This window comes from Amphibalanus amphitrite, unplaced genomic scaffold, assembly GCF_019059575.1.
Source record: "Amphibalanus amphitrite isolate SeventyFive unplaced genomic scaffold, NRLGWU_Aamphi_draft 001040F_arrow, whole genome shotgun sequence".
Lineage (NCBI taxonomy): Eukaryota > Metazoa > Arthropoda > Thecostraca > Balanomorpha > Balanidae > Amphibalanus > Amphibalanus amphitrite.
The window spans coordinates 97,868-124,009 of record NW_024882534.1 but is presented as its reverse complement, the minus strand read 5'-3'; the positions used below and the strand labels follow the sequence as shown (position 1 = coordinate 124,009).

The window sequence follows — 26,142 nt, the reverse complement described above, 5'->3', positions numbered from 1 at the left end:
GGAAGGAGATGCTAATATTGGGTATGTCAAATGATATAAAGATGATATAAGTTCAAATATGACCGTATGTTCATATTTAATTTCTAATCAATGCAAGTTTTAAATGAACATTGAGAATATTCCCAATTTTCACTCAAAACGTGCAGCGAGGAGCAGCATTTTACATGCAATTATGTTACAGGTATTTGATTTTCTAAATCTATTTGAGGTAGTTACAATGTTAACGAGTAATAAGAGGCATACGCTTATGACTGGATAATGTCTGTTTCAAATCTATCCATCAGTCCTTATCTATCTAATTCAAGGCTTCAAGCCTGTCAGAACCAACCAGCAACAAGGCCCACGTCTATGCATGTAAATACCTACATGGCACACATTACTGGTGCATGCGTCATGCGTCACGAAACGGATGAGTAGGCAGGTGTGAAGCCTACACAGGATTCCCTGTAATAGTTAAGTTCCATCTGTTGCCCTATTCAAACTGAGTTCAGGTTTTCCGCTATATGCTTCATAAACGCTCAGGTGGCAGTATTTACAGTTCGATATAACGTAACTTCTAGCACACAACATCTGCTCTGTTTTATAACGAAGGTCCTGCTCAGACAATGGGAGACGGCACAAGGCTCCGTAGTCGTACTAGCGGACGGCGCCTCTGTGGGCCCGTATCAGAGACGCGGTGTCTCAGTTGGTCTGTTATCGGCGGAAACCGAGACACGCCCTGCAAGGTCACGTCTCCGCCGGCCGCCAGACCTCCGAGGGGGTCACGTTACATCTGACATCGGTCATGAGAAGTGGGAGGCACACCACACGTCATATGAGAAGTGTGGATTGGGCAACAGATGGTCGTATCAGGCTACGATGCTACCATGGCTGATGCCCATTGTTCAATTGTGCATCGGGACAGCGCAGTTTTCCGCAACATTGAGGCCAAGATAATGGCACTATTGCACTAGAAAAGGTTAAACTTTGTTCGAATAATAAAATCTTAATCTGACGTGAAGGCGTTTTATTGTTGTAAATCAGACATACATATAGCAATAGCTGGATGTTCTTTTGGTGGCCAAAGATGTCGAAACATTGACGGTCAGAATCATAACTTTCTTTTTAGCAAGATCCTTTTACATACCTACATTCTAACCAGTGACCTGTAACTAAACCCTCCATTCCAATGAACTGCGAGCCCCGGCAACCAACACAGAAAGTAGTTGTTCTCTTTAAAGCACAAATTAAATGTGGACCAGCGGACTCTGTGTTCAAGGTCGCATTGCACCAGCCTCTGTCGCTGCTCAGTACGTGCTCACAGCTATAAGCTGCGTCGTGCTATATCTGTGTCCGATCCGGGATCAAAGTTCGAAATCGTGCTCGCTTGGCCATGCAGCGTTCATTCATCTCGAGTGAGACCTTGACAGCGCGGTCAACGACTCGGCCCAATTGGGGAAACAGAACGTTCATACTCCGTTCCCATGCCGCCTGTCGGACTGGTTTGGGGCTCTGGTCCGTCTGTAAAAAAAGAAATTACATTAGTCTTGTCTGAATAATCACACTGCAGGCCTATTGACCGCCGCTTTGAGTTAGTCATGTCAGGCCAGGATATGTCTTTGGGTTGAGTTCGTCATGTCCGGGCTGGTCTTTGGGTTGAATTCGTCATGTTCGGACAGCTGTCTGGAACGCTGCTGACTGCTCATTGAGATGTGACGGCTGGGCCGACAAAGACCTACCGGTATGCTGAATGGCACTGACGGCTGATTGCTGACGAATATGACCTTCCGTTCGGCGGTAGAGCTTTGGGTGCCGAGCGTCCAAGGTCGCGCAGTCAGTGCAAATGGGGTCGGAGCCGGGCAAACGGGGCCGTCACCGCGAATGGGATGTCGATCGAATCAGCTGCTGAATGTGAGCGCTGACAGGGCCTACGGCCAGAGCGATTCTCGGGAGCATTGTGGTGCTGCAGGAGCGGGTTCAATTCTGTAAGATTGCCACCTTGCCGTCATATTTCGATTCGATGTTTCATTAAAGGTTTTTATTTGAGCTCAGTCTTATAAGAGCATTAAGTGGCATGCAAACACCGCATCTAGATGTCTTCGAATTAACCCTCGCCCGCACATGGGGGGGGGGTGGTTGCCACCCCCCCCCCCCCAGGCAGTCTTTCTGCTCTGCACTCAACATTTTTAGAGCTAGAAAGCTGATTTTTCGTATAGCTGCTCGTCTATCCTTTCTTGATGTCCACTGAAAGTTTCAAGTTTCTGTGATTTTTGGTTTCGGAGATATGACCTTGTTTGTCAGGTCATGTCATGACCCAAATGGCCAATTCTCAACATCTTGCGTTTGCCATGGGCCTTGTGAGCTTTTGACACCCTGATTTCGGCCTTTTTTGCCAGTCTTACCTCCCACCTATCATGGAACATGTTGTTCGACGATGTACAGGGGTCAAGGTCAGGGTCAAGGTCAACCTAGGTCATCTAAGATAATTGCGTTTTAGGCAAGCTGAATTTACTTTTTGTGAAGTTTTTTGACTGCATTTTTGGTAAAAGCTTCTCAGATCATGATTTCATGTGATATGGACCCAAAAACAATCGGTGCACACATCAGTATACACACAGACACACACAGACATACAAACACATATAATTGACCTTGACCTAACTTGACCTGAAATGACCTCAGCAGCAAAATTCTGGTCGGATAGTGTGGCAAAGAGGTTCTAGCTGGCTTGGCACCAGAAAACAGCATCGTCATCGGTATTTGATAAGCAGCGCACTTGATATCCAACAGTGACCCAAAACAGCAACATTTTTTAGTTTGACCTGACCTGGAAGGTCAATGACTGACCTGAGAAGGTAAAACTGGGTATCATTGGATTCGTCTCTTCCCAAAGAATCTTTTTGGTCTTTACTGCTAAGCTCTATCTCCAACAGGAACGAAATGGCGCGGGGGGGGGGGGGGTGGCAACCACCCCCCCATGTGCGTTCTAGGATGGGAAAATGGCATGTGCGGGCGAGGGCTAAGGCTAGAAGCCATTCGATTGAAGCAAACATGGTCCGAAAGATATCTTCACGAAAGATATGCGCCCTTAGCTCGTGCCTCGTACCCGGGAGGCCTCGGTATCTGCCGCTCGTCAAATCTGCTTCTAGCACGCACACAACCACCTCTAGACGAGCCCTGATCCATCAAATGGTGACGTGCCATTTCATTTCACTCAGCCCCGTCCCATCGAATAGGTCATTCGATGTTGGAGGCGAAATTTCCTCACGCAATCGGTGAAGAGTTTCTCTCCCATGCCCACACCTCAAAGTGGCCAAAACGTCACCCTCTGCAACGTCTCACCCTCTATGACGTCATACAGGTCAGCTCCTGCGTCACATCGCATTCCATGACGTCATCCAGTGGGTGGCTCCAACCGGATACGGCACCTGTTGAAAGCGGAGCCTCTAAAGCCATCGACCGCCAATCCACCCCCACCCATATGTTATCTCAGCCGCAGGGTCATTGTGCTGCAGTCCTCACCTTTCGCTTCTCTTCCTAGCCCTCGTCGTCACATTGGACCCATGACGTCATCTCACGATTTTATGACGTCACTGGGCTGGTCTGCAGCCCTCACCTGTGCTGCAGTCCTCACCTTTCGCTTCTCTTCCTAGCCCTCGTCGTCACATTGGACCCATGACGTCATCTCACGATTTTATGACGTCACTGGGCTGGTCTGCAGCCAGTCAGCTGAGTTGCACCTGCCGGGGAACGCCGAAAGGAAAAGTGACCGACGTGGCGGGGCGCGGCCGTGCTAGAACGGGTTGGACGGGGTGGCATTGGGTGGGGAAGGGTAGTCTGGGGGTGCCGCCGGGGAGGTCATGCACCAGTACGGACGGGACGGGCAGGGACGGAGACGGGTGGCTGGTTGGGCGGCAGCAGAAGCCGAGCAGGGACTATTGCACGGTGGGGCAGGTAGCATAGGTGGACGAGGAAGGCGTGCAGGCATTAGGCAGTTCTCGCTACTTTGTACCCACAGTGCAGTGTTCAGTGTATGGTCAGGTGCAAGACTGGGACTTATTGGCTAGTTTGCTAGGGAGGGGAAGTACGATAAAAGGGAGGAGGAGAGAGAGAGAGAGGGAGAGAGGGGAAGACAAAGAGGCTGGGAAAGAGAGAGAGAGAGAGAGAGAGAGAGAGAGAGAGAGAGAGAGAGAGAGAGAGAGAGAGAGAGAGAGAGAGAGAGAGAGAGAGAGAGAGAGAGGGAGGGAGAAGGTGAGAGAGTCGGGTGAGTCATGACCACGGTCTGCTGGTAGCGGGATTGCACACAATGCTCTGGCGCTTTGGCCAGCCGTCAGCGGGGGTATGCGAATTATGCCACGTCAACTATGTCGGTTGGCCTCGCATGGACGGAGAGGTGGGGACGGAGGGAGAGTAAAAATGCTGACCGGATGAAAGCAACAATCCGATGAAAAAAATATAAATAAATGATAGCCAAAAACAAATGCAGCTGACAATCAAGTTTAAATAGTTTGAATAGCTTACAATTACCTACATCGTTCAATACAATGCAATCGGAACATTTTTTATCTATAAATCAGAAACAACCAATATGAAACCTAAATTACACCATTCGCTGGCCGCACAAATGCTGCAAATTATTAAGTTCTTCGCCAAATATCCAATCTCAACGGAATCTTCTTTGCCGGTCCCATACCGACATCTTCCCCCGCTCAATTCCTCCTGTGGCGGCTCGGAGTGCCAATGCAACCCCCCTTCCAACTGGTACCGTTACTGCTACCGCGCACCGCCACCCGACACCCCCGCAGCGGCACGGTGCACCCTCACTGCACTGCACTGCACTGCACTGCACTGCGTGGTCACTGGGACGGACCGTGACCTCTGACTCACCCACCGTGGCGGCATTCACCCACCGCGAGCGTATAAAACTTCACGGTCTGATGAGAGTTATAGGCATTGCAAAGCATTTCCGGAGGTTGGCGTTTATTGAGGAGCTTGGCTTGCGGTGTGCGTGTTGAGCTTGCCTATAAGGTCGATAGAAGCTCGCACAAATGTAGGAAAACAGATTTGGCATGAATTATCAAAGACCTCTATATGCACATCAAATTGTCTAAACATTTGTGAGCTGCGATGCATGCGTTTCCTGCGACACCTTCCCCTGACTCCAGTGACCGCAGACCGTTACCGTTAGCTCGCTGAAGCGTGTATGAAGGGTTGAATGGTAAAATTGCAGTGAAAGCGATAGTGACCCAGTGCCGCGCCCTGTACTCTGAACCATAGGCGGCGGAACGGGGAGGGCACCGGGGCACCGTGCCCCCCTTTGATTTTGTTATTTTAAATGGGTGTTGCATGGAAAGAATGGGACCAAAAGTCGGCAGTGCCCCCCCCCCCCTTAATTGAAGGTGTTCCGCCGCTACTGCTCTGAACTACATATGTATGATCAACCCACCATGGCTCCCCAACGGAGCTGTATTCAGCGGGTGGCCTAGGATCCGGTTCCGCCCCCCCCCCCCCAAAGTGCATGAGCTACGATTGTCGCATGAAGGGGGCCAACCCCTAGTGTAGCTACTACATAGGTATAATTCGCGCACAGTAAGCTGTGACTGGTGCGCTGTCCCCCAAACAGAGCTGGGCAGCGGATTGGCCCAGTCTCGCCCTGCACAAGTGAGCTATGATTCGTGCACGGAGAGCTATGATCGGTGCACTGTCCTCCAAACGGTGCGGTGTGCTGCACGATGGCGCGATAGCCGTCTTTAGTGGGAGCGGACAGCCGGCACCCGTATCACGATGCCGCCCGCTGAGGTGGGCCATGTTAGGTGGTTTGTAGTGCCGAGGATGGCACGCCAACACGGCTAGAGGGGTTGTCCGGTCTGTGGCAGACACTGCTCGGCTAACCAGACGGCCCAGCTGGGAACTGCGGAACTGTCTGCTGCACGTACAGACAGTTCCGCCGCGCAGGCATTGGCACAATCTCATAAGGTGTCATGAATAAGATGTTTCAGCACTGGCTGAAGTGTAGCTCTCTTAAACTGAACGCAAATAGAAAACGCGAATAGAAAACGCGAATGTTTTGCACGCATTTATAGTTCAAAGTTCTTTTATCTTGACCGGCAGCCAGGCCAACGGTCAATTTACGCGGTAACACATTTGCCAGCAGTCAGCACCTGTATCATCATGCATCCAACTGACACAATCCGTGAACAATAAAACACGTCACGTGGTAAAACTAGTAACGACGAGAGATGTGGGAAAGTAGTGTTCAGAGCAGCAGTAATGTTCATCGGAACTTTCGGGCTCACCGGTCCGGAAATTGTAAACGAACGAATCATGGTGCGTTAGAGCGAGGAGTTGCGGTCATATTGCATCCACGCCAGTCATACCGAGCTACACGTTGCAAAATGTGGGCTTTTAGACCAGCTTGCATGGTAACAGTGCAGAGCTGTTGCAGCACGTAGCGAAGTTCCGCTGGCTGGAGCGATTCAGTCGCGCACGGACTGAAATTTCTGCTGTGCGTGACTGCTCGCACAATGTGCATGCGCTGCACGTCTGTCAGTCAAACCGGAATTGAGCTGAATTGGAACGATTGATTCTGCAGGCTGGTGCATGGCCAGATTCCACAGATAACTCTCCGAACGGAGTTCTAGAATGATTTGCATTTACATTTCAAAATGCATCGATTGAATAGTGAAGCTGCCCTCTTGTTCAAAGAGGCATAGCTGGTTTGGGTATTGGACGTTAGGTAGTTATGTTGACTGAACCTGCATCGATCAATGCCGTTTTAAACATTTTATTCCCCGTGCATAGGTATGGATGCCCAATTACCTCATCTTGGGGTGCACCGTGCCTAAAACGCTGTTTTATTCAAAGCTCGGTCGGATTCAAACCAAGCGGAAGTGAGACCAGTGTCTTGCCTTCTGATGAATGTGGGGACCTATTACGATTCTTTCGATAAAACAGCCATGAATGTTGGACCGTTTTTCATCGTGAATAACCCCATTTATCTGTGTTTCAGATGAAAGGGATGCCATTCAGAAGAAGACATTCACGAAATGGGTGAACAAGCACTTGAAAAAGGTAAGCCAGCGAAGTGTGTACAAGGATGTTGAAACATCATGTTGTGTTTCATGTTTTTATGTCAGTGGCTCAAACCTCAATCCAGTGCATTTTCGTCTATTCTTTGATTATCCCTTCCTGCTTTCAGGGTAATGCTTGCCATGTCACAATATTTCGCTCCTTTTGTTGAGAAATTTCCCTCACGGCTCGAGATGGGTTGTCGATACCTGTCGACCTATCCAAGCACCGTGGCGCCGCGCGTCCCTCGCCAGCGAGACCTCGGTTCTGGGAGACTGCAGCTGTGTCGGAAGCACAGAACGGTAACACCGGAATCCAGCGCCCCGGGGTATACGCGGTGGGAACCGGGCTTCAGCCAACACACGGCTAGCGGTGCGCTCTGGTTCTGCTGTGGTAACATCACACTGCTGCGGCAACATCACAATGTGCCGTTGACAAAAGATGCTCCATGAATGATAACCAAGACGGAACGCTGCTTTTATGGCTCTCGACCTCAAACGAATGTTGAAAACGGGCCATGAATGCGGTGTATGAAAACATGAGAATGTCAGCGGCCATAGCCGTCAAGCTCGCCTGGCTTATTCATCCCACTGACCAGTGGAACCTGAATCCTTTCTCACGGTAACATCCGGCCAATGTCTGTACAGATTAGTCGCACCGCCGCGCACAACCGGCCAGTGACGTCATCACAGTGTGACGTCACTGGACGAGGCTCTGCGCGGAGTGGGATAGGGACAGCTCTGGCGTAGACGACGTGGGCGACTGACCGCCAGCGAGTGGGCTGTTCCTGATGGGAAACTACCCACGGGCGGTGTCAGGAGGCGGAGGAGATGGGTCGGTGCGGGCGCCTCTTGGCGCGGCGGGGTCTGCCAGGGGCGGGGGTCGCCTCTGATGGCGCTGATATGACTCCTCTCGAGGAGGGTGGAGCAGTTGAGGTCCCCAGACAGACGGCGAGACGGCGGTCCCAAACGAGCTGACGCAACGAGACGGATGGTCGGGCTGGCCGAGTGCACACAGCCGCTATTTGAGTTCGGAAGTGACCAAAATGCGATAACTCGTTAACCAGTTGACATTTTGCCAAGGAATTTTTATTTTATGTGAAGTCAGCCTTAAGGTCACGGATGGAAACGTATGAGCATCCTGCTCATCCAGCATTGCCGCAAAAATATTTTTGCTTGTAATCCGCGGATGACGGGTATATCCCATAACGTGGGTGACTCGGGATAGCTTCCCTTCTGCATAGCTCCCCAGCTGTCTTCGAAACTACTCGTTCAATACTAAAATTCAAACGGCTTCTGATAGGAATAGCTGACAAACGAAACCTAACTTTGTCACAAAAGGTCATTGAAAGGTCATGGGTCACAAAAGGTCATGGAAGGAAATGTGTATATTTTTAAGGTCATGCGACACATCTTTAATGGTCCATTTCGGCAAAAGCATCTAAAAATGATGTCATCTGGGTCGTCCGATTCGAAACTATTTCCATTCGACAAATGAAGGTCAGGTCACGGCGAGGTCAAAAAGGTCAAATTTTGAAGTTGAACATTCTCAACAAAAAGATGTGCATCGGATGCAATTTGAGCTCTGGAACACGATGATGCTATTCGTTTTGGTTTTCGATGTCAAGAACGTACTGAAATTGCCTTTGCAATATCGAAAATTGTGATTAACCGACTACGGTAAAATGCAAAAGCCGATAACATTGCCATTTCTGAAGATATCTGACTGAAACTTTCCAAAAGCAATGCAAATGTTACATACAAAAGCCAATAAGGTTCATTCTGGTCGATGGCTCCTCCCCAAAACTCTGAATGTTATCAACCATATCGGACATTCTTACGATGTTCTGTTGGCTGGATGTCTTTCTGCTTTATTGAATTTTATCAGACTACATTCAGTTAAGACGACGTACATTGATTGGTCACCAGAAAGTATATCCACAAGTCAACCGACAATCGACAACCAACAAATGCAATCGACACGAGCGTCGAGCACCCCTCCGCACAAGCAACTGCCGGGGGCGGTTAGACGGACCGCGCTCCTCTCTCGCAGGTGATTGGTCAGCTGCCGAACCGCACGGACGTCAGCTGCACGGCCGCCGCCCGGCCGACCTGACCGGGGTCGACCGGGCGGCGACCTAGCGTCACTAGAACTGCAATAACTTTTGCCGGCAGTGTGATGCCGACCTAATTTTTTCAGCAAATGAATCACAATTGTACGGTATATGTTATGGACGTTGTCTCGATGTGAAGCACGCTGTGCGTTTTTTGGTAGGCCTTTGTAAATAATGAAATCCTCAAGCCCTTCTGCTTTGTGCAAGTGCGCACCAATTAGCTTACAATAACTGAGTGGGAAGTTTTTTTATATGCACTTTTGTTACCAATGGATTCCGCAAATTTTCCCCTTTCAGCTGATATCTTACTTACGCATTTTCAAACAAAGAATATGACAGGAGACTCGTCAACATTTACATGAAAATCGCAGCACAAGTTCGGTCTCACGGAGCAAAACAAAACGGTGTACTTTGGGAGCCCACCAATCTGTGCCAGAATGAGTAATATTTTTTCTGGATGATATTTTATACAGCCTGATCAATTTACGACCAGAAAATGTGAGAAAAGCACGCTTTAAAATTTGTCGAAAATTAGGGTATTGGCCACTTCTGAACCCGGATAGCGGCTGTGTGGAGTGGCGCGGCGGCGAGCGCCCATGGCCGGCCGTGTGAGAATGGCACGCGGCACTGGCCAGGCATTCGAGCAATGGAATGGCACGTCGAGCGGCGCCGATGGAGCCGGGTGGTGTGTTGGAGTGCCGGACAGCTCCGACATGCCATGGGAACTGACAGCAATAAACGGAGACTGCATCCGTGCTGCTTAGACAAGCTTATATACTTTCAATGTTGAATGCGAAGGAGCATAATTATTGAAAGTGCTAGGCTGTTGGGCTAGGCAATATGCTATGGCTTCGTGTCTTTTCACTTTTCACTGTGGTTTCGAACCGACCCAATACTCACCTGCGTGTCTGAGCTGTGTTGCGTGTCGTGCGTGCGTGTCGTACACGAATGATGAGCACTTGACACTACTAACGAAGTCGGTAGCACGACAGTGTGCGGTGGGAGGGCCACTGTTGATTAGCGCGATGGCTGATTGCTTGAGACCACGCTCACTGCGTCTCAACCTAACCAACTAACTAGCATAATTGCTAGGGAGATGATACGCAATTAGACGCAATAAGGTATTTATTTGCATGCTGAACGTTTGTGGCTACTGTCCTGCCTTGTGGATGCCTGTCGTCGGTGAAATGCTATGCCTGGCTGCTTCTACTACTGTTTGCATTTATATCATGCCGACTTATGCCATTTTAACAAACAAGATTGATTTGTACGATTAGGCATTATAGGACAGTTTAGACATCAGTTTTCAAGATTTTTTGTAAATGTGGCGTGACGCAATGTCTCATCGATCAAAACCAGGGTGAGTGTCGATATCAGAGGCCAGCTGATGTTTTGCCGCCTCAGGCCAGCTGATGTGCGCTGCGTCACAGGCCAGCTGATGTGCGCTGCGTCACAGACACAGCTGATGTGCGCTGCGTCACAGACACAGCTGATGTCTGCCCCCTCCACCCCGTCCCCCCCCTCCGCCAGACACGTGCGGGCGTGACTGGCAAAGGTCACGGTTCTGACATTTGACAGAGCTCGGACAGGTGCAGTGCTTCGGGAAAGGAGATGATCCATTTGTTGTGAAATTAAAGGCACTGTCACGGAAGGAATAGACTAAATAGAGAGGACAAAAAGAGTTGAGTTCTTGGTAAATTAGCCTTGTTCTTGATGAGCGTCCGAGAAGAGCTATAGTTATATCATTATTGTATTGGTGAGTCATTGACGTTGGTTATTCACTGTCGCCCACAAACCAGTGAAGAATGGAGATAGATTTCACCCTGACACAAGCTGAACATGTTCAATAGTTATAGTTATTCATTCTGATCAGATTTGTATGGTGAAGCGTTGAATAATCACCTTTCGATTGTCGAACCAGTACAGTCGAACACTGGCACAGCTCTCATGTTTAACAGTAACGGTCATCACTCAGACCTGAGTGTTGAGGCCGGGCGCCAGCCAGGCGGGACAGTTTGTAGGCCGCAGGACGGAGGAGACTGCTGCGTGGTGGGCTGCCGGTCAGCTGTTCACCCCTGCCCCTCCCCATCTCCCGCCATCTGCAGGTGTCACCTGCCCAATTCGTTGCAGTCATGTGTCACCTGCCCTTCGTTACTGTCCCGTGTCCCCTGCCATTAGCCTACACTGAGATCAGCTGACGGCGGACCACCCTCGTCGTCCTCGCCTCGCGCGGATGAAAAACACATCTACCCTCCATTGTGACTCGTACCCCAAACTGGCACGTGCCACGGGTTGACGCCCCTCCGGTCCATACTGGCACGTGCGACGGGCTGACGTCCCTCCATCACTCTCTACTGCACGTGCCACGGGTGACGCCTCTGGCGCTCAATGCTCTCCCACGCAGCTTTCTTGTGGTCGGTCAGGTGCATTGCCCGACCTTGTTTTTGTTGTGTCCAGCTGATGGCTCAATTTGTATTGTAGCGGAGCAGGGCGTGGCCCCAGATGAGCTAAGAAGAACGATTTATGCTCAGAGTGTTACTGTTGTGACTGTTGACTGATGAGCTAAGCAGAACGATCAATGTATGGAGCGTGGCTACCATTGAATGAAAAATGAACTCATGAATGAGGCATGACAATATCAGTGTTCAACAAAATGACGAGAGCGATCGTGTACATTATTCACTGAGATGCGCGTTTATCATTATTCATGCTTAATGGTTCAGACGAAGCTAGTGCTTGAAGCAACTTCTATATGAGGCCTATACCTACAACAACTCTTGCGAGTCGTGCATACCCTAGTAAAAAAGTCATGTAGGACTGCATTGAAGTCCTTGAACTCCTACACGATCCTGTAGGATTTTAAGGATTTCTCTGAAGGATTGAAGAATCCTATAGGATTTTCATGAAGGACATTTGAATCCCACACCGATGTCCTACAGGATCCTCTAATATGAAGTCGTACATGATTTTATTCCTACAGGATCCTGTAGGATTTCCCCTGTATGACCCAATCCTGTAGGATTTTGTCCAGCAGGATTCTATAGGTTTCTGTCGTTTATGATCCTGTAGGATACTGAGTGCAGAATCCTATAGGTACGACTCATAGTCCTGCAGGACACTGTTCGACTTTCCTTCGCAGTACCTTAAAGGATTTTATCCACAAGGGCCCTGGATAACCTTTCATAAAAGCTTATAGAAATATGCCCTGTCCACTTAGGCATTATCATGGGACGCCATTTAATTGCGTCCCAGAAAAGCTATTTCTGGCACCTAAAAGCTGACTCGCCCCAAAATTGGTCCTCAGCACCTATTTGGTGGATACCAGCACCAATCATGGAAAATGACCTTAATTAGCTGTTTCTGGCACCTATTCATCGGTACGCCTTACTCTTTTTTCTGAATCTGGCACCTAAATGCTGAGCGTAGCACCAATCTAGTAGAAAAATGAACTACTGGCTGGTAGAATCATGTTGTTCTGGTATAATGACCCCTGGAGTCTAGCCTAAAGGTTGCCAGTGCAGCTACACTCTAAGACAGCCCCGTAGTGATCTCAGCATTGCATATGACGTTTAAGTAAGCAAATAATATTAATTTGTTTGAAAAAAACAATGTCATTTAAATATTTAAAAGTATTTATTTGTAATGCTTAAAGGAAAACATTTTTGTGAGTAATTGTCTCGATTTTGACCATTAAAACGGGTATTGTATTTTTTGACGTCATCAAATAGCTCCAAAAAGAAATGTAATGTTTTCATTCCGTTCAAGGCCGCTGAAGAAACGCGGGATCTTGCGTGGGACATTGTCCGTTGTTTGCCGCGCAGAGTTGTGCCGTGGTTGTGCCTTTTTCATCCGTTTCTTACGTATGGCATATGTGTGCATGAAGCTTTGATTTTGTTTTTGGTTATTGTGTGGCCGGTCAGTCAAACGCCCCTGTAGAAACCGGATGCTGCCTTTGATCGAGATGGAGTCAGACGATGATTGCAGAAAGCTAATAATATTGAAAAGAGGGCCGGTTGCGTGGCAGGTCTGTTCAGAGTTGACATTCTGCTTTACTCCAGTTTATGACCTGAGAGCCTGGCTGGAAAAAACGGATCCAAACTTTTCACGTTAAAATGGCTGAGGGTGCAATAATCTCTAGTCTCTACATAGCGGGCTGGTATAGGAGCGTCTTGCTACGCTGCACCATAGCTGGCTAGTGATTCTCTTTTGGCTAGAAATGGCATTAATCATTATCTCCACTGGCGAAAATGGCACTTGACATCACCGAATGCAACGTTCATGTTGTTAGGATACATAAAATCAGGAAGATTACGCGAATTAGGTAGGCAAACGTGGAATAAAATAGGTGCTGGATGTTTTGGTTTTGGTGCTGAATCAGCAAACAGCAAATACGGAGTTCAACTAGACGATCTGAGGGGTGTTCACGGGCACCGCACACTGCTGCGTGCGCTGTGTGCGGTGCGTCCAGCAGGCGTGGGGGTCTAGGGGATGGGTAGGCGGCTCTGACGTCACGGCTGCGTGCGGTGGACGGTCCGCTGTGGCCAGTCCCGACCGGCCACAGCGATCGCTGTGTGCGGTGACGGAAGGCTGACGTAGGGACGCAGTGGGCGGAGCTTCGAGGCTGTGTGCGGTCCGACCGCACACAGGGCCCGTGAACAGCCCTCTGGCAACTTTAGGCTGTGTGGAAGCAATTAGGTGCCAGATTCAGATATTAGGGTCGAATAAGCATTTTGGGGCTGATCAGCAATTAGGTGCCAGAAACAGCTTTTTAGGGACCAGAAACAAATATTCCCCATTATCATGTAAGATGAACGCGTCGACCGCGGATCTGCTACTCAGGCGTACGAAATGGACATAACGTGAGAGGGGCGGCCGGCTGATCATCAGCCAATGTAACGTTCGAGCAGAGCCTGTGCGGTGCTGTGGTTAACGGAAGATAACGTTTGTTAAATGTTCGTTAAACGTCTCGCAGCGCCGGACCGCTGCGAGACGGTCCTCCGCACAGCCGCGCCGCTGCCGGTGGCGGCCCCGCCGGCGCGGCGGGGCGGCGCTCTCGGACGCCCCGGCCTGGCGGGCATAGCGTCTCGCTGTGGGGGGTCTGTGCCGGGTCCGGCGGGGGTGAGCCCCTCGGCCGTCCCGGGCCGGCGGTGGCGCGTCTCGCTGTGGGGGTCTGTCCGAGCGGCCGCGTCCCCCTTACCGCATTCCGGCGGAGAGGGGTCAGTCGGGCGAGAGGTTTGGTGCGGTGTGCACGTGAAGTGAACATACTGGACAACCACAGGTTTGCTTTAATTATTTGAAACACCTACTATCATAATATTTTCCAGACAGGACCACACTTCAATCAAGTTGACCACCTAAAATACCATCACATTTCCATCCAAACCGCTGGATGATCAGTTATGTAATGTTGTGCTGGGGGGGGGGGGGTATAATACTCCTGTTTGAGCTGTTAATTAACTTTGAGCATTGTCCTCATGGCTAGACGTACATATGAGGTACTAAAGCGGCGCAATGCCAGACAATTTCTCTTCAAAATGTTTGACATTATACGCTATTTTACTGAAATAATCATTTTTACATGTTTTAAAGTCATCTACAAACTCGTTCAAAGTAAACCACACTCACACGTAAAATGAGAAGGAACACAGAAGCACCGACGTGAAAACAGGCCCGTTTAACTTCACGCGGCAAGTAGAACAGGAAGCCAATATTAAGGCCGCAGCAACGCCAACGGGGCCGAGGTTGCAGCGCGGCCTGCGATGGACCAAGTGAAGCTGAACGAGATGATCGGTAAGTTTAACTGCACGCTTAAATTACTCGGTTCGCATCAGGAATGGGCTGTTAAAAATAAAAAAAAAAATTACAAACATCGTGGTTTTATAACGTATGTATCTATATTGTACCCTAGTGATGGGGAAAGTTGTACGGGTGTTAAATCTGAATGAGTCATCTTTTTCATCTTTTTTCACAGGAAACTTAAACTAAAGAAATCGGAACTGCGTGTCATCTGCAGAGCGAAAGTCAACGACGAAACGAAGCTCCTGCAGCGCAGGACTGCGACGCGCCCGGCACCTGAGCCGGCAATGTACCTAACTAGTCCGACGGTGACCTCCAAGTGTAAAATGGGCATTATGTGGAATACATTTCGCAGTCTACGAATTTTGTTGAAGCCGATAGCTGACTGTGATTACGTCATTGAAGTGGGGTGCTAAGTGCTCACGCAGAATGGCTGGTTCAGCTACTGACTGATATCCGTGAGACATACGTATTTTAGGACACCCTGTATAACAACATGTAAGTTTCATGTAGAGCACCTGTAGGGCGTTATGTAGGATTCCTGTATGACGGCATGTGGGACTTGCTATAGCATCCCTGTATGAACGCATGTAGGACAACCTATAGGATTCCTGTAGGACATCCTATAGGATTCATGTAGGATATCCTATAGGATTCCTGTAGGACATCCTATAGGATTCATGTAGGACATCCTATAGGATTCCTGTAGGACATCCTATATGATTCTTGTGGGACATCATACAGGATTCCTGTAGGACATCCTACAGGATTCCTGTAGGACATCCTACATGATTTCTGTAGGACATCCTACAGGATTTCTGTAGGACATCTTATGGGATTCCTGTAGGGCATCCTATAGGATTCATGTAGGACATCCTATTGGATTCATGTAGGACATCCTATAGGATTCCTGCACGACATCCTGTAGGATATCCTGAAGGAGTCCTACATGAATCCTTGTAACAATTTCGCACAAGAATCATACAGGACTAATCCTTCATGATCCGTGGAGGACGATCCTACAGGAATCCTATAGGACTTTTTCACTAGGGTATGCTGCACTTGCATGAATATTTCATCAATTGTAACTAAGGCATTGATATTTCGCAAAGCAAGTGGTTTCTCTATTCGCCCAAGGTCTGATCACTTTGGCTGTCGACATTTGACAACCGCAGTGCCGCTATCCACGGACAGCAGGGGACTGGTCAGACAGGACAGCGCCGGTCTGTTCGGGTCCCGCCCACTGCTCCGCCCTCCTCGACCGACCCGCGCCGCTACTCGCCGCCCCTGAGCGGCACGCGCCATTTTTGGCGCGGCGCGCGCTCCGGCGGCGTGGGCGGCGCCCAGCGAGCGCCGGAATTGAATCGGCACCGAACGACGCCCTGGTTTGCGCCACGGTCTGCATTGGGACATCGGTCGTCAGTAAAAGGTCTCACCAGTTGACTCCAGCTGCGACCGTATGCGTGACGAGGTCGGCTTTTCACAGCTGGGGCGCCCGCAATAAGGCTGTTCTGTGTGTGTTTGAAGGTGATTTTGAGAGACGTGACCCGGCGGATGTCTAATTAAGGGCGTATCTTCATGAATCTCTCCCCCGCCCGTTGTCTCATCTATCGTCAGCGTGGGTGACTGAACACCTGTCGATTTCATACAGTTTGAGGGGCTTCCAAGTAAGACAACATCTGTAACAATGTTTCATTCATTACAAGCAGCAACAATCCTGCTGAAGTCACTGTCATGTTCGACCATCGACCGTGCAATGTTTGATTTATCTAGAAATGACCATATAAGGCAGACTGAAATTGCTAGGTCACCATGACTGCGTTAGGACGGCACACAGATGAGTCAAACGGGTTAACTGAGGGCATAGCGATGCTTACGCGAGTGACGCATAGAGGTTTGTTCAGCGTGTGCAAATATAACTAAACAGAAGCCTCTAATCACTGCACATGGCACTGCATTGGATCAGCTGTGAACTGTGATGGAACTTAGATTATCCCATTCCCCACGTAATGGGTCATCACTCAGCAGTTAGAAGTCAGCACAGTTGAACTCGGGCTATACTTCACGTCTGGACCATATAGTTGCAGTGAATGTCTGTCAACACAAACGGCGGGTCAATGCGAACGTTGAGAGACAGTATGAGAACTGTCGACGACCCATGCACATTGCACATCGGTTATGATCGCTTAGCTCTTCCGTTACACACCAATGTGTAACGGTCCCTCGCTGATCGGTTAGGGACGTCACTGATGGTGATGTAGGGCGTCAATAGGCTGCTTCAGATGGATGTTATGCCTCAGTGCATTGTGGTGCGAGCCACTGAATGTATAAGCTACAAGCGTTATACTGTTGCATGCCGAGGTTAGTACCTTTTTGCCTGAGATTATTTGATTTGCGATGACACAGTGCTGCAGCGAATCAGGTACAGACTGTACAGAGCATCTGTTGTTTGCAAACAGCGATGCATTACGACATCGAAACTGTCGGTGAGAGACTTCTCGCCGATGGTAAGATGCCTCACCATCGGTGGGACATCTCACATGTTGACACTAAATAAGTAATATTCGACCATCGGTTTTTTTCCTTTTTCCTCATGTCTGTACAGCTAAAATAAGGTAAAACGCACATTGCAGAACTCTCTTGACCCTCTCTTGATGGCAGTCACCCTGTCATCCCCCTCCCGAGACAAGTCGCCGTCTTCCATGTCCATCCCTTCCCAGGTCATCGACTTTTATTCCACCAGTCAACAGCCACCGTTTTCCCACCCTCCCCAGACGTGTCACCAACTCCCATTCCGTGTCGGCTCACCGCTCTTCCACAATTGGTTCGTCAATTTTGCGTCAATCGCAGACCCAGCGGGGTTTCCACGTGAAATCGGCCCTCTGTTCCGTCGACAAGAAGTGACAACTGATGACGGATCGCGCGTCTTTTGGTCGACTGGGGCCTCACTCCCTGGTGCCCAGGAGGACGCTGTCGAGATGCTGGCAGATCGCGTTGTTTACATGTGGTTTTGTCATGTTGTGAGGATTGATATCTGACCTGAAGCTATGGTGTTATGCTATCATCGGCAAAACAGAATTTGCGAGTGTCCATATGTGTGCATATGGCGTTAGTATTGCACAGGCAGTGCTGAAAACAGTAGCTATTGCTACGGACAGGCTCACGCACAGGATTATTCAGCGATGTCCTTATTTGGAGGAATAATATAGTTGAATAAGATCAAACACAGGTATTTTTGCGCGCTGTCACAGTTGTAGCACACTGTGCGTTTACCGTAAGCTGTATAAAACGATGACAGTTGGTATCCTTATCGGAGGTCAAGTGCTAGAGAACAAAACCGATAGCTGTCGCTTCATTCACTGATATTCCTTGTGCAGGTTTTGTTCTTAGAGTGGTGCTGTCAATCGGCAGGAAAGGTTTTTGGCAGGCCTTGTCAGTGAATGTCTAACTCTCAAACATGAATATTCAAATTTAAGCGTATCTATTAATGTTATCAACATGGGTGAATGGTGACACCGCTTTGCAGTGCTAATTGTATGCTGCAATGCAATCACGAGCTAGACTCCCACGCGCTGGGCGCTTGAATCTTAATAATTTTATAGTTCCCTGTGTTGAAGCACCCACCCCGAAAGAAAATCACATGGCACACGAAGTTCTCGCGCCACATCACATCCCTTGATTTTATTCAGTGCATTTGAGCAAAGATCTCGCACTTAAAACCGTCTTCTTTCAGGACTAGGCTCTTTTGGCCACCTCCCCTGTTTTGTCGAAGCCGTTGTCGGCCCCGGTGTCCTCTTGGCCGCCCGCCCCCGTCCCTGTATTTACCGTGTGCAGCTCAACCGAGGCCGTATTATCGACCTCTGATAGCTCGAGCTCGGTTATCGTGCACCGATCACAGCGAGCGATACGCGCCACAAGTGTAACATGAGCGCCACTCTCACCGTGCCAATGGGACGTGTTTGGTGTCATGAGGCGCATATGGCAGACGAAGCTCGCAATTCTCTGATATCCCCTGAGGGGATGAAGCCTGGAGGGGATTCCCCCCCCCCCAGGTTTTACTTCCCTCTCTCTTATAGAGGCTCTGCCAGCTTTCTTTGAACAGTATCTTCTCCTAACCCTTTCTCCATCCTCGCATACTCTCCTTTCTCTTTCTCTCCTCTCCTCTCCTCTCTCATCTCATCTCTCTCCTTTCTCTCTCCTCTTTCCTCACTCTCGGTCTTTCTCCCTCTCTCTCTCTCTCTCTCTCTCTCTCCCTCTCTCTCTCTCTCTCTCTCTCTCTCTCTCTCTCTCTCTCTCTCTCACTCCCTCAGCACCACCACCCAGCTGTCCCCCACCAATCATGGCGACCCGAGGCGTGCCTCGTTCCATACACGGTGGGAGACCGGGCGGTGCCCTGTGTCCAGCCCCGTCTGGCCATCCAATTTGGCACTGCGTCGCCCACACCAAGTAGCTTCTCCCTCCTCTCTCCTCTCTCTCACTCTCATCCTTTCCCTGTCTTTGCCTAGTTCTTCCCCCTTTTTTCATTTCGCTCTTGCTCTCTGTTTTATCGTCCTTGTCCTAAACGTGGGCATTTTTTTAACTAGGATTCTGCAAGATTTTATCACCACAATTGCTAAATGCTAACATATATTTATGCCTATTATTCGATTGTACTTCAAGTCCAGGCTCTCCGTCATTACTCATTCATAATTCTCGTTTCCTTGAAATCTTATTGTAATATAAAAATCGCCCTGAACCAGCGTCGATATATCCCCGCGGGTGCGTGGCTGTGGAATGGAGCCATGTCATCAGCTCCGGCACGACCCCCGTCTCGGCGGCACCGCAGCGGTTTAGTCTTTGACCCGCAGCACCACCCACCGCCCGAGGTCGTGACCGCTCTGCAGCGGCTGTCGGTCACGAGACCTCGCCAATCTCCGACGGGCACGACCTGCCACGCCGCCGCTTAGCGAGGCAGAGCCGGACCTGAGGAAAGGCTGGACAGTGCCAGACCGGACAAAGAGCCGGACAGAGCTGGAGCAGCCCAGACAGAGACAGACAGTCCCAGACCAGACAAAGACGGACAGTCTCAGCCGAGACTGGGTCGGACAGTGTCAGACGGCAGACAAAGAGTCTAGTCGAACAGAGCTGAAGCAGACAGTGCCAGACTAGACAGAGACGGACCATGCCGGAGCAGGCAGGGTGAGAGGACTGGCAGGAGCTGGAAAAGCACAATTGCCGAGGGAGGTAGAGGGTCAGACAGGATAAGAAATAAGATAGAGGATCGAGTTTGACAGAGGAATGTTGTTCTGGTGGCTGGGTCAGGCAGGCTACCGATCTCAGGTTCGATTTAGACCCATAAGAGAGCAGTCTGTATCTTTGGAAAATTATGCCCGTCCAGTTTGGAATACAACTGTTCGAAAGAGTTCATACCGATGTCAGACGTTTTTAGCATTAAAACTCATTGAACTATACGCAGCTGTTCCTTCCCTGCGCGTTTGTTGTTTCGTCGGTATGAAGGTTTCTTCGTTAGCGACATTCAGCTATATTTTTCGTTTCTTGTCAAGAACATTGTCTCGATCATATGGCTTCAGCCGGTCCACATACGGCCTACGGGCGTTGTGTGGCGCGGTGGCCCCTCCCCTCACCCAATCGAACCCCAGCCACCCCCGTGCCCGCCTTCTGGACCGCCAGTCGTGCCGCGTTAGCACATGTATAGACTATCGGAGCGTGCTGACTAATGGCTGATCCATGAGTCTGTGAATCATTGAACTAGCCCGTAATAGCAGTGCATGGATGCCATTGGTAGCTTACTTCTTAATCGGGCGCTGATAAGTTTCGTGTATAAGGCTTAACCATGGCTTAACTGTGGCCCATGTGGTATATTTGGTTGTAGCTGAGGCGACTGGGTCTTTTAACCCTCGCACTTATGGGGAGGGGGGGGGGTCGAATGGACCCCTCCTCGGATTTTCGCGAATAACTTATTACATCCTGCAAGTAACTTTGCATGTTATTGTAAACTGAAGACGTCTGCGAATGCGTGTCATGCATGCTAACGAGTGAACGTCAGTGCATGCAGTGCTGACCACTCCGCGTATAACACCTGTGCGCTCCCGCTCCTGAGGTAGACGGCTCTCCGTAGTACAGACGTCCCTGGCCATGAGCCTCGCACTGCTTCAGTCGCTATTCCACTGCAGCACTGCACGTGCTGCACCAGGCACCGGTGAAAGTAACAGTGGGTCGCGCTAGCGGCATTGCAGTGATCTCAGCGATCAGATGGTGCTTGCAACATTGCATCGCTGACCCCGGATTACGATCGGAGGGTAACTTCTGTCATATTTTTGGATGATCGACGGATCTGCCACATGAATCGCAAAGGGCGTCGCTTGCGTATGCTGCTGCACATTTCGGGATTTAATCCGGGATTAACTCTTTGTGGGGTGATTATTATACGTCACTCATAAATGACGAAAAATTACGCGTGAGGGTGCTGTCAACACCGCACTGAAAACTCAAAGTGATGATGTTGGGTTTGACAATGAGCATTGTTCGTGACTGCATCGTTTGGGCGATAATCTGACTGTCTACGGCCCGCTCGTGACTCGTTATCATTTGTCATGTGGAGAAGCGTCCTGGCTGGAAACTGTCACCTGTCATTGCGAGGAGGTGCACTGTCATCTGACGTCATCATGGTGCTCCAGATATGTCATGTTTGGTTGCAGCTTACTGTCAACATTGAAACAAAGCACAGGAGGAGCTATATCGTTATCAGGAATGTTTTGTTTCTAACATATTTATCGTTATACATCAAGAATATGTGTCAGTGTATTCAGTTCGAATGTTTTTTCTGAACTTGCAGAGCTAGATTTCAACATGTCTGATATATAATTCACAATTACTGTAATTAAACCTCTGCATTGATGAGGTTTTCCCGTGAAATGAGACTAACATATTTTCTGGTTGGATTTTACTATTATTTAAACGGCGGCGGACATGCTGTGCATTTAGTGTGCAATTCGGCCTTAATTCAACGCATTACGATAGTTCAGTGCATTTTACTACCCTGCAATTACACAAAGCTATTGCATTTTTGCGGTCTGTGTGATTAAATAGTCAACATAATGGCAATGAAATGAAGCCATTCGTGTGGTGACCGCGTCACATGCTTTTTTTCTTAGATCATCTTGATTTAGCAGTTACCCTGAAGGCGTTTCCAATGGCCATGCATCACTGCATATGTGGTTGCATAACTTAATATTACAAGAACTAATGAAGAGCGATAGTGCATAGCACGACAAGACAAACTAAAGTAATTCATTATGGACTATACCCCACATGATGATGAAAACCCAACCGCCATGCCTCAAAATAAAAACACGCCATACCAATTCTACATCGAATTCCTCGAACCACATCAAGTCTGCCTCTCCGTTCTCAATTCGTTGGCCTCAGGGGACGCGAATAGACTGATCAAATCAAAGGCGCCGGCGGCGGCGCTGTCGCCCCTAAGAGCGAACACTAGCACGGACGCAGATTAGCGGCTCAGTGATTCGGTCAGCCGGATGGTACGATAAGTGGGGTTTATGTATTCAGAGGCGACTAGTGCGGCTCGCAGCTATGTTGTGTAAGTCGCCGCCGACCTCTGCGCTCTCGCGGCCAAGGATGTGTGGTGGGTGTTTGTACTGGGCCGCCCCGAGTGGTGAGCTGACCTCGCCTGGTGGCGACCGGAGAGATGACGCGACTTTGGGAGTGTGCGAGGGTATAGTGTCGCGGATTGTTTGATTAGATAAATTTTCAATCCCTTCAATTATTTGTGGGTTCGCACACCATTTATTTGTTCAAAGTGAACATTTATTTTATGTTCCCTCGTCTGACGTTATTATTGTTTCTACACTTTTTATGAGAGTACGGCCGCTATTACTCATGTTCTGAAAGGAGTAAAGATTCTGGTTTATATGGTGACTGCTGGCTGAAGTGATAGCCTTGAATATCGATTCGTTCAGAGCAGTAGCTGCTTTCACCGCACCTCACGTCTCACTTCAATTGGGTTTGGTTCAGTGAAACGTCATACGTGATCTGTAGCACACGTACGAGGACTGCCCCCGGTCACGATCGGTTGTGGCGGTAACACCACTGACCTGCAATGGAGTAGCTCAACGGCTACTGTCCGTGTCAAAAACTCATGACTGACGCGAAAATGTGTTTGGAGCATGATGTTTCAGCGTGTCTTCATCTTTTTTCCCTGGGGTATTACAGCCCACAGGTTTCGCGTTTCTCCTGATGTTGGATGACTTTAAAAGCGTGTGTGTTTTAAAATTTCAAAAGGGTTAAAAGAAGACTACATGTTGGCCTAAAAATCGCCTAAAAATCTGCAACGAGCCTTTTCCTGCATCTCTACCACATTAAATTGTATATAATTACGTTTATAATTACCGACAGATTCAAGAAAACGTTCTTTCAACATGCTATGCTTCATTTACTTGCTATTCCAATTCATCATTTCCCATGATGACTATAGGATCTATTCTGCAATCTGACAGAGCATGCATTTGTCGTCAGGACCGTGCATTTTACAAGGCAGTTTCTTCTCCGAGTTCTGACAGTCTGTCTTTTTGTTTCAGCGGAGTCGGCTGGTGCGGGATCTGTTTTATGATCTGCGCGATGGGACCAGCCTCCTCGCCCTGCTGGAGGTGCTCTCTGGCGAGCGTCTGGTGAGTAACACGGTTTTTTACCTCTCCCTCTGTAAGATCTGTCATCGCGTCTCGAGTGACTGCATGTCCGAAAGCGGAGACGAACAAAACTACAACAAATGCCTCTTGTAAAGTCTTTTATTTTCGATAAGAGCCCTTAAATTCCCGAGAATAGGGTATCACTTCGTACTGTTTTCTGCTAGATAACGTTACCAAATGTCGGCCTCCCATACAAACAAACAAATAAACAGACAGATATGCAATGCAGAGCTACTAAAAGTAGGGGAAGTTGGGGCAATGCCGGAGTTGGGGCAAAGCCGAAATTCGAGATATTTCGAAAACCGTAAGACATGGATGCCACCTGTCAGTGATGCTCTGAATCTTAAGTGACTACAATTATCGCATGTTTGTTACGAGTCGTCATTCGGAATACTTCGACTGTGAGGGCGCCAAGAGCGTTTTCAAGGTACGTTTCCCTTGTACTACATGCGCCTTTGAAGCTGCATTTCTTACTCATTATGCTACCGTTTGTCTGGCCAATTCGGTCAAGTAATCTTTAGCATGTCTTTGCATAAGTGTGCTGCCTATTTGAAATTTATACAGCACGTTGAAAAGTTATGGGCCTGCAAATGAACGTATGGCAGGCTGGGGTAATGCCGAAAACGTGCGATTACGCACGTGTTAAAAGCACGCTACGTGGACTTTACTGCTGTAGAATAGCAACGCGTATTTTTAGTCACACAAATTACACTTTCAACCGACACAACGGCCTGTTACCTATAAGGAATGATTTACCTGGCATGTTCTTATTATATCACACAATTATAACTTCCAGTGTGCACCGCGTCCTCAAGCTCTTAAAACGCGTGTCAGCTTTGATGAATTCTGGATAAAGTTTGAGATAAAATGGCAAAACATCAATGTCGGCATTCCCCGTAGATCATTTCTCCCATTTTCGGCTTTCCCCGCAGTCCGGGGCAACGCCGAAAAAGTCACTTCTTTGATATTTTTAGTTTGTGCGCTTAACAGTATGCGAATTCATCAAATGCGCCTGGTATGTTTGAAAGGCAAAAGACTGGCCTCTCGAATGACGCCAACAAGAATAGCTTATGTTGTCTACCTTGCGTGCTACGGGCGTCAGAAAAAAAGTATTCGGCGTTCCCCCAACTTCCCCTACAAACATCTGACAACAGCCAGCTCGGAAACTATTTCATCCCTGTAGTAATTGAACCGGTGCGCGTCTGCGCCCGACCACATATACCCCCGACGGTAACCCGAGACCGGTGTTGTGGGCTGCTGCACCGGTCTGTTTATGGCTGATGGACGGGGCTCGGGTTCGGCCGCCCGTGGCTCCCGTAGTTTTTGTCCGGGTACCGTTGGCCACTTTCCGGGAGTTACAGCAGATACCAGTGCATCCACGCAGAACGGATTGTTTGGAGATAATCACCCTGGGGTTACCACTTGTCTGAAACGTTTGGTGTAACCATTAGTAGGCCACAAAGTTACATGTACGAGTAAACGCCACAAAGTAGCCGTTTGCTGCTGTAACAAGATGAGTGAATAGTGCACATATTTATGTTTATGTACTGATTTCTGCTCCTATTTCTTGGGCTTAAATGGTGTTTGTCAGTTTCTAGGAATGTTACAGCTCGTTGTTTATACTTTATTATACAATTATAACTTATAATGTAGATTTGTCCTGAAATAGATACATGTATATGACATATTTTAAGCCATCCTGTTCGTTAGTCAAGTCTAAGCTTTAAATTTTTCTTGTACAATTATTGTCAATTTCCGTCCACTGTCTGTCTCGCTTTCCATATTCTCCCACCAAATTATTGCATAATGTAGCCAGTTTATAGTTGGCTTCACCGCGCCACCGCACCAACTTCTTTCTTCCATCCGACCACAGCGGTGAAGTTGGTCCGCGTCCGTGCCGTGCCGTGACATCGTCCGTCACCCACGAAACGTCCCTGCCGGCAGCCTGACCCTCGCCGTCAGTACACAGCACCTATACCAACAAAACACAGCACGCGGAGCGCTCTGTGGTAACGCACTGTGTCAACGGCCCCGCCTGCCGTGGCCACGACATATACTGGGTCGAGGGTGCCTGCCCCTCGCAAGCACCTGTCATTTTTCATGTGTCCAGGTGTGTACATTTGCACTTGGCTATGCCGCAAATATGTGTGCCTTCGCCTGACTCTGTCATGCGGCCGTCCTGTAAGTTTGTGAGTTTCGTTCAAAGAATTCGCAGAAACGTTTGTATGAAAAGTGAGCATATGCACTACCGTGGTGCCCGCCTGTCAGCCATGTTTACACTGTGAAACACTGGACTCATGACTGGGACTTGACGGTAGGACCGGTAATATATTGTTACCCGTCGGTGACCCAAGCCCGGCTACTGCTGTCAATTTGTCTGTTCAAGTCACGACCCGAGGCATTCAGCCGAACTTCGAGCGGTATGGCGATGCTAAGCGATGTTAGGTGTTGATGCTAGTGGTCGGCTGACATGCAGATTAT

At 48.9% G+C, this 26,142-nt stretch overlaps 1 protein-coding gene across 1 annotated transcript in view; it reads left to right on the top strand.

Annotated features, from left to right (window-relative positions):
- Positions 1-26,142, top strand: part of LOC122369475 (dystonin-like) — a 101,201-nt gene that overhangs the window by 1,773 nt on the left and 73,286 nt on the right. The window contains exons 2-3 of the mRNA XM_043344254.1: positions 6,989-7,050; positions 23,554-23,643. Coding sequence (XP_043200189.1) covers positions 6,989-7,050; positions 23,554-23,643 — 152 coding nt within the window. The remainder of the gene's footprint in view (positions 1-6,988; positions 7,051-23,553; positions 23,644-26,142) is intronic.